Source organism: Tachyglossus aculeatus, chromosome 21 (assembly GCF_015852505.1).
Source record: "Tachyglossus aculeatus isolate mTacAcu1 chromosome 21, mTacAcu1.pri, whole genome shotgun sequence".
Classification (NCBI taxonomy): domain Eukaryota; kingdom Metazoa; phylum Chordata; class Mammalia; order Monotremata; family Tachyglossidae; genus Tachyglossus; species Tachyglossus aculeatus.
The window spans coordinates 32,269,769-32,283,725 of record NC_052086.1 but is presented as its reverse complement, the minus strand read 5'-3'; the positions used below and the strand labels follow the sequence as shown (position 1 = coordinate 32,283,725).

General features: G+C 51.1%; 1 protein-coding gene across 3 annotated transcripts in view; it reads left to right on the top strand.

Moving 5' to 3' along the window:
- Positions 1 to 7,264: 7,264 nt before the first annotated feature.
- Positions 7,265 to 13,957, top strand: part of STX2 (syntaxin 2) — a 71,060-nt gene continuing 64,367 nt past the window's right edge. For all 3 annotated transcript variants that reach the window (XM_038763709.1, XM_038763708.1, XM_038763710.1), the window contains exon 1: positions 7,265 to 7,358. In XM_038763709.1, the coding sequence (XP_038619637.1) occupies positions 7,329 to 7,358 (30 nt within the window). In that variant the 5' untranslated portion in view covers positions 7,265 to 7,328. The remainder of the gene's footprint in view (positions 7,359 to 13,957) is intronic.

The following is a 13,957-nucleotide window of genomic DNA, read 5'->3' as shown; positions in this document are numbered from 1 at the left end:
ACACAGTCTGGCCTTCCCAGACTGAGCCCCTTCCTTCCTCTCCCCCTCGTCTCCCTCTCCATCCCCCCCATCTTACCTCCTTCCCTTCCCCACAGCACCTGTAGATATGTTTGTACATATTTATTACTCTATTTATTTATTTATTTGACTTGTACATATCTATTTATTTTATTTTGTTAGCATGTTTGGTTTCGTTCTCTGTCTCCCCCTTTTAGACTGTGAGCCCACTGTTGGGTAGGGGCTGTCTCTATATGTTGCCAGCTTGTACTTCCCAAGCGCTTAGTACAGCGCTCTGCAAACAGTAAGTGCTCAATAAATACGATTGATGATGATGATGATGTTGGGTAGGGACTGTCTCTATATGTTGCCAACTTGTACTTCCCAAGCGCTTAGTACAGTGCTCTGCACACAGTAAGCGCTCAATAAATACGATTGATGATGATGATGATTAAGTACTGACACAGTCTGGCCTTCCCAGACTGAGCCCCTTCCTTCCTCTCCCCCTCGTCCCCCTCTCCATCCCCCCCATCTTACCTCCTTCCCTTCCCCACAGCACCTGTATATATGTATATATGTTTGTACATATTTATTACTCTATTTATTTATTTGACTTGTACATATCTATTTTATTTTGTTAGCATGTTTGGTTTTGTTCTCTGTCTCCCCCTTCTAGACTGTGAGCCCACTGTTGGGTAGGGACTGTCTCTATATGTTGCCAACTTGTACTTCCCAAGCGCTTAGTCCAGCGCTCTGCACACAGTAAGCGCTCAATAAATACGATTGATTGATTAACTTCTCTGTTCCTCAGTTACCTCATCTGTAAAATGGGGATTAAGACGGCGAGCCCCACATGGGACAGGGACTGTGTCCAACTTGATTATGGTTGTACATATTTATTACTCTATTCATTTATTTATTTATTTATTTATTTATTTATTTATTTATTTTACTTGTACATTTCTATCCTACTTATTTTATTTTGTTGGTATGTTTTGTTCTGTTCTCTGTCTCCCCCTTTTAGACTGTGAGCCCACTGTTGGGTAGGGACTGTCTCTATGTGTTGCCAATTTGTACTTCCCAAGCGCTTAGTACAGTGCTCTGCACATAGTAAGCGCTCAATAAATACGATTGATTGATTGATTGATTAGCTTGTATCTACCCCAGTGACCGGCCCACAGTAAACACTTACCAACTATCATAAAATAAGAAGTATTGAAAATACACCTCTCTATACGTTCATTTTCATCAGCCCACCCTCTCCCACAAAAGTACTGAACATTAAGTACTGACACCTTAATGCCAAATGACAGCTTAGTCACGTGCAAATGTTAATAATTGATAATAATAATAATAATAATGGCATTTATTAAGCGCTTACTATGTGCACTGTTCTAAGCGCTGGGGAGGTTACAAGGTGATCAGGTTGTCCCACAGGGGGCTCACAGTCTTCATCCCCATTCTACAGATGAGGTCACTGAGGCCCAGAGAAGTGACTTGCCCAAAGTCACACACAGCCGACAAATGGCTGTATTTATTTATTAAAAGTATTTATTGAGCGCTTACTGTGCGCAGAGCACTGGACTAAGCGCTTGGGAAGCTCTTTAGATACCAGAAGCAGCGCGGCTGAGCGGAAGGAGCACGGGTTTGGGAGTCAGAGGTCAGGGGTTCAAATCCCGGCTCCACCAATTGTCAGCTGGGTGACTTTGGGCAAGTCACTTCACTTCTCTGAGCCTCAGTCGCCTCATCTGGAAAATGGGGATTAAGACTGTGAGCCCCCCGTGGGACAACCTGATCACCTTGTAACTCCCCCATCGCTTAGAACAGTGCTCTGCACATAGTAAGCGCTTAGTAAATGCCATCATTATTATTATTTTATTATTAGCTTCTCCGGGCCTCAGTTCCCTCATCTGGAAAATGGGGATTAGGACTGTGAGCCCCCCCGTGGGGCAACCTGATCACCTTGTAACTCCCCCATCGCTTAGAACGGTGCTCTGCACATAGTAAGCGCTTAATAAATGCCATCATTATTATTATTTTATTATTAGCTTCTCCGGGCCTCAGTTCCCTCATCTGGAAAATGGGGATTAGGACTGTGAGCCCCCCGTGGGGCAACCTGATCACCTTGTAACTCCCCCATCGCTTAGAACATCATCATCAATCGTATTTATTGAGCGCTTACCATGTGCAGAGCACTGCACTAAGCGCTTGAACAGTGCTCTCCACATAGTAAGCGCTTAATAAATGCCATCATTATCATTATTTTATTATTAGCTTCTCCAGGCCTCAGTTCCCTCATCTGGAAAATGGGGATTAGGACTGTGAGCCCCCCCGTGGGACAACCTGATCACCTTGTAACTCCCCCATCGCTTAGAACATCATCATCAATCGTATTTATTGAGCGCTTACCATGTGCAGAGCACTGTACTAAGCGCTTGGACAGTGCTCTGCATGTAGTAAGCGCTTAATAAATGCCATCATTATCATTGGAAAATGGGGATTAAGACTGTTAGCCCCCCGTGGGACAACCTGATCACCTTGTAACTCCCCCATCGCTTAGAACAGTGCTCTGCACATAGTAAGCGCTTAATAAACGCCGCCATCATCATCATTATTATTTTATTATTAGCTTCTCCGGGCCTCAGTTCCCTCATCTGGAAAATGGGGATTAAGACTGTTAGCCCCCCGTGGGACAACCTGATCACCTTGTAACTCCCCCATCGCTTAGAACATCATCATCAATCGTATTTATTGAGCGCTTACTATGTGCAGAGCACTGTACTAAACGCTTGAACAGTGCTCTGCACATAGTAAACGCTTAATAAATGCTATCATTGGAAAATGGGGATTAAGACTGTGAGCCCCCCGTGGGACAACCTGATCACCTTGTAACTCCCCCATCGCTTAGAACGGTGCTCTGCACATAGTAAGCGCTTAATAAATGCCATCATTATTATTATTTTATTATTAGCTTCTCCGGGCCTCAGTTCCCTCATCTGGAAAATGGGGAGTAAGACTGTGAGCCCCCCGTGGGACAACCTGATCACCTTGTAACTCCCCCATCGCTTAGAACATCATCATCAATCGTATTTATTGAGCGCTTACCATGTGCAGAGCACTGTACTAAGCGCTTGGACAGTGCTCTGCATGTAGTAAGCGCTTAATAAATGCCATCATTATCATTGGAAAATGGGGATTAAGACTGTTAGCCCCCCGTGGGACAACCTGATCACCTTGTAACTCCCCCATCGCTTAGAACGGTGCTCTGCACATAGTAAGCGCTTAATAAATGCCATCATCATCATTATTTTATTATTAGCTTCTCCGGGCCTCAGTTCCCTCATCTGGAAAATGGGGATTAAGACTGTGAGCCCCACGTGGGACAACCTGAATACCTTGTAAGTCCGCCATCGCTTAGAGCAGTGCTTGGCACATAGTAAGCGCTTAACAAATACCATTATTATTATTATTATTATTATTATTATTAGGAGGCCTTCCCAGGCTGAGCCCCCTCCTTCCTCTCCCCCTCGTCCCCCTCTTACCTCCTTCCCCACAGCACCTGTCTATATGTTTGTACAGATTTATTACTGTATTTATTCTACTTGTACATATTTACTATTCTATCTATTTTATTTTGTTAATATGTTTTCTTTTGTTGTCCGTCTCCCCCTTCTAGACCGTGAGCCCGCTGTTGGGTAGGGACCGTCTCTCTTTGCTGCCAACTTGGACTTCCCAAGCGCTTAGTCCAGTGCTCTGCACACAGTGAGCGCTCAATAAATACGACTGAGTGAATGAATGGATGAGTAGCAGCAGCACAGTGGTCTGCACACAGTAAGCGCTGAATGAATACGATTAAATGAAGGCTTGGCACATTCATTCATTCATTCAGTAGTGTTTACTGAGCGCTTGCTGTGTGCTACAGCACGGTACTAAGCGCTTAACAGACACCATCATCATCACCATCATCATCATCATCATCATCATCATCATCAATCGTATTTATTGAGCGCTTACTATGTGCAGAGCACTGGACTAAGCGCTTGGGAAGTACAAATTGGCAACATCTAGAGACGGGCCCTACCCAACAGTGGGCTCCCAGTCTAAAAGGGGGAGACGGAGAACAAAACCAGACATACTAACGAAATAAAATAAATAGGATAGATATGTACAAGTATAATAAATAAATACATAGAGTAATAATAAATAAATGAATAAATAAATAGAGTAATAATGAATAAACAGAGTAATAATAAATAATGAATAAATAAATAGAGCAATAATAAATGAATAAATAAATAGAGTAATAATAAATAAATACATAGAGTAATAATAAATAGAGTAATAATAAATAAATAAATAGAGTAATAATAAATAAATAATAAATAAATAAATAGAGCGATAATAAATAAATGAATAAATGAATAGAGTAATAGTAAATAAATACATAGAGTAATAATAAATAAATAGAGTAATAATAAATGAATAAATAGAGTAATAATAAATAAATAATAAATAAATAAATAGAGCAATAATAAATAAATGAATAAATAAATAGAGTAATAATAAATAAATACATAGAGTAATAATAAATAAATAGAGTAATAATAAATGAATAAATAGAGTAATAATAAATAAATAATAAATAAATAAATAGAGTAATAGCCATCATCATTATTATTATTGATGGGGGCCCTCCCCATGCACCATGGAAAGGTTGCGGCTATTGTTTGAACGTGCGCGGTCCCGTAGCCGTATTTGGTGTGGGCCTTAGCCCCTGCAGCCCACCGGCTGGGTCAATCAATCAATTAATCAATCAATCGTATTTATTGAGCTCTTACTGTGTGCAGAGCACTGGACTAAGCGCTTGGGAAGTCCAAGTGGGCGACAGATAGAGCCGGTCCCTACCCAACAGCGGGCTCACAGCCTGGAAGGGGGAGACGGACGACAAAACATGTTCGCAAAATGAAATGACTAGAATAGATATGCACGAATAAAATAGATGAATAGAGTAATAAGTTCATACAAGCTCAACGCCGCCCCGCCCGCGAGGCCGAAGCCCCGCCCACCGGGACGAAGCCCCGCCCCCCGATCTGAGCCCCGCCCATTGGCTCTGGGCCCCGCCCACCCGGTCCAAGCCCCGCCCACTGGCCCTGGGCCTCGTCCATCTGGACTGAGCCCCGCCCATTGGCCCTGGGCCCCGCCCACCTGGTGCGAGCCCCGCCCACTGGCTCTGGGCCCCGCCCACCAGGTCCGAGCCCCGCCCACTGGTTCTGGGCCCCGCCCACCTGGTCCGAGCCCCTCCCACTGGTTCTGGGCCCCGCCCACCTGGTCAGAGCCCCGCCCATTGGATCTGGGCCTCTCCCACCTGGGCAGGGCCCCGCTCATTGGCTCTGGGCCCCGCCCCTCTTGCCTGAGCCCCGCCCATTGGCTCTGGGCCCCGCCCATCCGATCAGAGCCCCGCCCTTTGAGTCTGGGCCCCGCCCACCCGGTCAGAGCTCCGCCCCTCGGGTCTGGGGGCCCGCCCGTTGGTTCTGAGCCCCTCCCACCCAGTCGGAGCCCCGCCCATCGGCACTGGGCCCCGCCCACCTGGCCTGAGCCCCGCCCACTGGCTCGCGGCCCCGCCCACCCGGTCTGAACCCCGCGCAGTCAGTCATTCAGTCGCATTTATTGAGCGCTTACTGTGTGCAGAGCACTGGACTAATCGCTTGGGACGTACAAGCGCCCAACCGGTCCGAGCCCCGCCCATTGGTTCTGGGCCCCGCCCACCCGGTCCGAGCCCCGCCCATTGGTTGTAGGCCCCGCCCACCTGGTCAGAGCTCCGCCCGCTGGTTCTGGGCCCCGCCCACCTGGTCCGAGCCCCGCCCACCCGGTCAGAACCCCGCCCATTGGCTCGGGGCCCCGCCCACCCGGTCCGAGCCCCGCCCGTTGGATCGGGGCCCCGCCCACCCGGCCAAAGCCCCGCCCATTGGCTCTGGGCCCCGCCCAACCGGCCCGAGCCCCGCCCTATGAGTCTGGGCCCCGCTCATCCGGTCAGAGCCCCGCCCCTGGGACCTGGGCCCCGCCCATTGCCTTTGGACCCCTCTCGCCCAGTCGGAGCCCCGCCCACCGGCTCTGGGCCCCGCCCATCTGGTCTGAACCCCACGCATTCAGTCATTCAATCGTATTTATTGAGCACTTACTGTGTGCAGAGCACTGGACTAAGCGCTTGGGAAGGACAAGCGCCCAACCGGTCAGAGCCCCGCCCATTGGCTCTGGGTCCCGCCCACCTGGACAGAGCCCCGCCCATTGGCTCTAGGCCCCGCCCACCCGGTCAGAACCCCGCCCATTGGCTCGGGGCCCCGCCCACCCGGTCCGAGCCCCGCCCGTTGGATCGGGGCCCCGCCCATCTTGTCTTAGCCCCGTCCATTGGCTCTAGGCCCCGCCCAACCGGTCCGAGCCCCGCCTTATGAGTCTGGGCCCCGCCCACCCGGTCAGAGCCCAGCCCATTGGTTCTGGGTCCCGCCCACCCGGTCAGAACCTCGCCCATTGGTTCTGGGTCCCGCCCACCCGATCAGAGCCCCGCCCATTGGTTCTGGGCCCCGCCCACCCGGTCCGAGCCCCGCCCATTGGTTCTGGGCCCCGCCCACCCGATTCGAGCCCCGCCCATTGGTTCTAGGCCCCGCCCACCCGGCCAAAGCTCCGCCCATTGGTTTTGGGCCCCGCCCACCCGGTCAGAGCCCAGCCCATTGGTCTGGGCCCCCGCCCCCTGGTCCGAGCCCCGCCCATTGGTTCTGGGCCCCGCCCATTGGTTCTAGGCCCCGCCCACCCGGCCGAAGCTCCGCCCATTGGTTCTGGGCCCCGCCCACCCGGTCCGAGCCCCGCCTATTGGCTCTGGGCCCCGCCCACCCGGTCAGAGCCCCGCCCTTTGGTTCTGGGCCCCGCCCACCCGGTCCGAGCGCCGCCCATTGGTTCCGGGCCCCGCCCACCCGGACAGGGCCCCGCTCATTGGTTCCGGGCCCCGCCCACCCGGTCCGAGCCCCGCCCCCGCCTCCAGATTTCCACGGAGAGCTCCCTCAGCTGTTTGTTGGGGGAGAGAGAGAGAGCGAGCGAGAGAGCGAGCATGCGCAGGCGGGGCCCGGCGGTGGTTGCCGTGGCTGCCGGCTGGGAGGGGCGCGGAGGGAGAAGGAAAGGGCGGGGAGAGGGGCGGCCGGCCGGCCCGGGGCGGCCCGTTATTCGGTCGGGAGGCCGTCCGTCCGTCAGGCCGTCAGTCCGTCAGTCCGCCCGTCAGTCCGTCCGTCCGGCCCCGAGTCCGGGGCAAGAGGGGGCCTGAGGGGGAGCCGGCCGCCGCGGGGATGAAGGACCGCCTGCCCGACTTGACAGCGGTGAGCGCGGGGGCTGTCGGGAAGGGGCGCGCGCGGGGCACGCCGGGAAGGAGGCCCCCCTCCCCCCGTCCTGAGGAGAAGGAGGATGGCGGCTGAGGCGGGGGCCCCGGGCTGAGGCGGGGGCGAGCCTTCGGCCCCCGTCCTGATGATGATGATCATCTATATTATCTATAGATGTACCTATCTATTCTATTGATTTTATTTTGTTAGTATGTCTGGTTTTGTTCTCCGTCTCCCCCTTTTAGACTGTGAGCCCACTGTCGGGCAGGGACCGTCTCTATACGTTGCCAACTTGTCCTTCCCAAGCGCTTAGTCCAGTGCTCTGCACGTAGGAAGCGCTCAATAAATACGATTGATGGTGATGATGATAATGGCATTTATAATAATAATAATAATCATGGCATTTATTAAGCGCTTACTATGTGCAGAGCCCTGTTCTAAGCACTGGGGGGTTACAGGGTGATCAGGTTGTCCCACGGGGGGGCTCACAGTCTTAATCCCCATTTTACAGATGAGGGAACTGAGGCCCAGAGGAGTGAAGTGACTGGCCCAACGTCACCCAGCCGGCAGTTGGCGGAGGCAGGATTTGAACCCATGACCCCTGACTCCAAAGCCCGAGCTCTTTCCATTGAGCCACGCTGCTTCAATGGACTTCAATTTATTAAGGGCTGACTCTGCGCAGAGCACTGTTCTAAGCGCTGGGGAGGTTACAGGGTGATCAGGTCGCCCCACGGGGGGGCTCACAGTCTTAATCCCCATTTTACAGGTGAGGGAACTGAGGCCCAGAGAAGTGAAGTGACTTGCCCAACGTCACCCAGCCGGCAGTTGGCTTAGCCAGGATTTGCACCCATGACCACTGACTCCAAAGCCCGGGCTCTTTCCATTGAGCCACGCTGCTTCAATGGACTTCAATTTATTAAGCGCTGACTCTGCGCAAAGCCCTGTTCTAAGCACTGGGGAGGTTACAGGGTGATCAGGTCGCCCCACGGGGGGGCTCACAGTCTTAATCCCCATTTTACAGATGAGGTAACTGAGGCCCAGAGAAGTGAAGTGACTCGCCCAACGTCACCCAGCCGGCAGTTGGCGGAGGCAGGATTTGAACCCATGACCCCTGACTCCAAAGCCTGAGCTCTTTCCATTGAGCCACGCTGCTTCAATGGACTTCAATTTATTAAGCACTGACTCTGCGCAAAGCCCTGCTCTAAGCGCTGGGGAGGTTACAGGGTGATCAGGTCGCCCCACGGGGGGGCTCACAGTCTTAATCCCCATTTTACAGATGAGGGAACTGAGGCCCAGAGAAGTGAAGTGACTTGCCCAACGTCACCCAGCCGGCAGTTGGCTTAGCCAGGATTTGCACCCATGACCACTGACTCCAAAGCCCGGGCTCTTTCCATTGAGCCACGCTGCTTCAATGGACTTCAATTTATTAAGCGCTGACTCTGCGCAAAGCCCTGTTCTAAGCACTGGGGAGGTTACAGGGTGATCAGGTCGCCCCACGGGGGGGCTCACAGTCTTAATCCCCATTTTACAGATGAGGTAACTGAGGCCCAGAGAAGTGAAGTGACTCGCCCAACGTCACCCAGCCGGCAGTTGGCGGAGGCAGGATTTGAACCCATGACCCCTGACTCCAAAGCCCGGGCTCTTTCCATTGAGCCACGCTGCTTCAATGGACTTGAATTTATTAAGCGCTGACTCTGCACAAAGCCCTGCTCTAAACGCTGGGGAGGTTACAGGGTGATCAGGTCGCCCCACGGGGGGCTCACAGTCTTAATCCCCATTTTACAGATGAGGGAACTGAGGCCCAGAGAAGTGAAGTGACCTGCCCAACGTCACCCAGCCGGCAGTTGGCTTAGCCAGGATTTGCACCCATGACCACTGACTCGAAAGCCCGAGCTCTTTCCATTGAGCCACGCTGCTTCAATGGACTTCAATTTATTAAGCGCTGACTCTGGGCAGAGCACTGTTCTAAGCTCTGGGGAGGTTACAGGGTGATCAGGTTGCCCCACAGGGGGCTCACAGTCTTAATCCCCATTTTACAGATGAGGGAACTGAGGCCCAGAGAAGTGAAGTGACTCGCCCAACGTCACCCAGCCGGCAGTTGGCGGAGGCAGGATTTGAACCCATGACCCCTGACTCCAAAGCCCGAGCTCTTTCCATTGAGCCACGCTGCTTCAATGGACTTCAATGTATTAAGCGCTGACTCTGCGCAGAGCACTGTTCTAAGCGCTGGGGAGGTTACAGGGTGATCAGGTTGCCCCACGGGGGGGCTCACAGTCTCAATCCCCATTTTACAGGTGAGGTAACTGAGGCCCAGAGAAGTGAAGCGACTCGCCCAAAGTCACCCGGCTGACGGTTGGCGGAGCTGGGATTTGAACCCACGACCTCCGACTCCAAAGCCCGGGCTCTTTCCACTGAGCCACGATCAATCAATTAATCAATCGTCTTTATTGAGCGCTTACTGTGTGCAGAGCACTGGACAAAGCGCTTGGGAAGGACAAGCTGTCAACATATGGAGACGGTCCCTACCCAACAGTGGGCTTACAGTCTAAAAGATGTACAGAGAGCTATAATTCTAACTGTTCTGACGATTTGTGAGCCCACTGTTGGGTAGGGACCGTCTCTGGATGTTGCCAACTTGTACTTCCCAAGCGCTTAGTCCAGTGCTCTGCACGCAGTAAGCGCTCAATAAATACGATTGAATGAATGAATGAATTTGGCCCCCTGTCTCCATGTTTGGTTTTGTTGCCCGTCTCCCCCTTCTAGACTGTGAGCCCGTTGTGGGGTAGGGACCGTCTTTCTAGGTCGCCGACTTGGCCTTCCCAAGCGCTTATTCCAGTGCTCTGCACTCAGTAAGCGCTCAATAAATACGATTGAATGAATGAATGAATGAATGAATTTGGCCCCTTGTCTCCATGTTTGGTTTTGTTGCCCGTCTCCCCCTTCTACACTGTGAGCCCGTTGTGGGGTAGGGACCATCTCTCCAGGTCGCCGACTTGGACTTCTCAAGCACTTAGTCCAGTGCTCTGCACGCAGTAAACGCTCAACAAATACAACTGACTGACTCAATCAATCAATCGTATTTATTGAGCGCTTACTGCGTGCAGAGCACTGGACTAAGCGCTTGGGAAGTCCAAGTTGGCAACATAGAGAGACGGTCCCTACCCAACAGTGGGCTCACAATCAATCAATCAATCAATTATATTGATTGAACGCTTACTGCGTGCAGAGCACTGGACTAAGCGCTTCGGAAGTCAAAGTTGGCAACATCTAGACACGGTCCCTACCCAACAGTGGGCTCACAAGTACTCGATCAATCAATTATATTGATTGAGCGCTTACTGTGTGCAGAGCACTGGACTAAGCGCTTGGGAAATCCAAGTTGGCAACCTAGAGAGACGGTCCCTACCCAACAGTGGGCTCACAATCAATCAATCAATCAATCAATTGTATTGATTGAGCGCTTACTGTGTGCAGAGCACTGGACTAATCGCTTGGGAAGTCCAAGCTGGCAACATCTAGAGACGGTCCCTACCCAACAGCGGGCTCACAGTCTAGAAGGGGGAGACAGGCAACAAAACAAAACATATTAACAAAATAAAATAAATAGTTATGTACAAGTAAAATAAATAAATTAATAGAGTGATAAATATGTACAAACACATATACAGGTGCTGTGGGGACTGAATGAATGAATGAAAGTGACTTGCCCACCATCACGCAGCAGGAAAGAAGAATAATTGGGGCATTTGCTGAGCATTTCCCAGGTGTCCCACGCAGTATTAAGTTGGATCGAAGCAATTCGGGTCAGACACAACCCCCGTCCCACACGGAGCGCACGGTCGTCACCCTCATTTTCAGATGAGAGAACTTGAGGCCCACTGTTGGGTAGGGACCGTCTCTAGATGTTGCCAACTTGGACTTCCCAAGCGCTTAGTCCAGTGCTCTGCACACAGTGCTCAATGAATCCGAATGACTGACTGACTGAATCAATCAATCAATCAATCGTATTTATTGAGCGCTTACTGTGTGCAGAGCACTGGACTAAGCGCTTGGGAAGTCCAAGTTGGCAACATCTAGAGACGGTCCCTACCCAACAGTGGGCTCGCAGCCTAGAAGGGGGAGACAGACAACAAAACCAAACATATTAACAAAATAGAATGAATAGAATAGATATGTACAAGTAAATAAATAAATAGAGTAATAAATATGTACAAACATATATACAGGTGCTGTGGGGCCTGAATGAATGGAAGTAGACTTGGCCACGATCACGCAGCAGGAAAGAAGAATAATTGGGGCATTTGCTCAGCGTTTCCCAGGTGTCACACACAGGATTAGGCTGGATCGAAGCAATTCGGTTCAGACACAACCCCCGTCATCATCAATCGTATTTATTGAGCGCTTACTATGTGCAGAGCACTGTACTAAGCACTTGGGAAGTACAAATGGGCAACATATAGAGACGGTCCCTACCCAACAGTGGGCTCACAGTCTAAAAGGACTCCGTCCCACACGGAGCCCACGGTCTTCACCCTCATTTTCAGATGAGAGAACTTGAGGCCCACTGTTAGGTAGGGACCGTCTCTAGATGTCGCCAACTTGTACTTCCCAAGCGCTTAGTACAGTGCTCTGCACACAGGAAGCGCTCAATAAATACGACTGAATGAATGAACCCCCGAGCTCTGACTCCCAAGCCCGAGCTCTTGCGACTGAGCCACGAAATCCTCCTCAGCCCCCGGGACGGCTGTGGGTAGAGCACGGGCTTGGGAGTCAGAGGTTGTGGGTTCAAATCCCGGCTCCGCCACCTGTCTGCTGGGGGACCTTAGGCATTATTTATTTTACTTGTACATTTCTATCCTACTTATTTTATTTTATTGGTATGTTTGGTTCTGTTGTCTGTCTCCCCCTTTTAGACTGTGAGCCCACTGTTGGGTAGGGACTGTCTCTATGTGATGCCAATTTGTACTTCCCAAGCGCTTAGTACAGTGCTCTGCACATAGTAAGCGCTCAATAAATACGATTGATTGATTGATTGATGTCACTTCACTTCTCTGTGCCTCATTTCCCTCATCTGTAAAATGGGGATGAGGACTGTGAGCCCCTCGTGGGACAACCTGATCACCTTGTAACCTCCCCAGCGCTTAGAACAGTGCTTTGCACATAGCAAGCGCTTAATAAATGCCATGAGTATTATTATTATTCTCCGGGCCTCAGTTATCGCATCTGGAAAATGGGGATTAAAGTGGGAGCCCCACATGGGACAACCTGATTACCCTGCATCTATCCCCGCGCTTAGAACAGTGCTTGGCACACAGTAAGCGCTTAACAAATGCCCTTAGAGAAGCAGCGTGGCTCAGTGGAATGAGCCCGGGCTTTGGAGTCAGAGGTCAGGAGTTCAAATCCCGGCTCTGCCAATTGTCAGCTGTGTGACTTTGGGCAAGTCACTTCACTTCTCTGGGCCTCAGTTAACTCATCTGTAAAATGGGGATTAAGATTGTGAGCCCCGTGTGGGACAACTTGATCGCCTTGTATCCCCCCCAGCGCTTAGAACAGTGCTTTGCACATAGCAAGCGCTTAACAAATACCATCATTACTATTGTTATTATTACTATCATTATTATTATTATTCAGGCCCCAGCACCCTCACCATCATCATCACCCCGCTAAGCCCTGCCCGAACAATCATCATCATCACCACGGGGTGTGGGAAGCGCTGATTGTGCGGCAGGCACTGTACTAAGCGCCGCAGATCGGGGCAGACCCAATCCCTGTCCCCCGTGGGGCTCACAGCCTCCACCCCCCGCCACTTGTCTGCTGTGTGATCTTGAGCAAGTCACTTCACTTCTCTGAGCCTTTTACCTCACCTGGAAAATGGGGTTGAAGACTGTGAGCCCCACATGGGGCAACCTAATAATGATAATAATGATGGCATTTGTTAAGCGCTTACTATGTGCAAAGCACTGTTCTAAGCGCTGGGGAGGATACAAGGCGATCAGGTTGTCCCATGTGGGGCTCAGTCTTAATCCCCACTTTACAGATGAGGTAACTGAGGCCCAGAGAAGCGAAGTGACTTGCCCAAGGTCACACAGCTGACCTGATCACCCCACCGCTTAGAACAGTGCTTGGCACGTAGTAAGCGCTTAACAAATGCTATCATTATTCATTCAATCATTCAGTCGTATTTATTGAGCGCTTACTGTGTGCAGAGCACTGTACGAAGCGCCTGGGAAGTACAAATCAGCAACGTATAGAGACGGTCCCTACCCAACAACGGGCTCGCAGCCTAGAATTATAATTATTTTATTCAGTCGTATTTATTGAGCGCAACATATAGAGATGGTCCCTACCCAGCAACGGGCTCACAGTCTAGAATTATTATTATTTTATTCCGTCGTATTTATTGAGCGCTTACTGCATGCAGGGCACTGGACTAAGCGCTTGGAAAGTACAATGGAGACAATCTATGTTGCCGAATTGTACTTTCCAAGCGCTTAGTCCAGTGCTTTACACACAGTGAGCGCTCGGTAAATACGATTGAATGAATCCCTACCCAACGGCGGGCTCGCAGTCTAGAAGGGAGGAGACAGACGACAAAACAA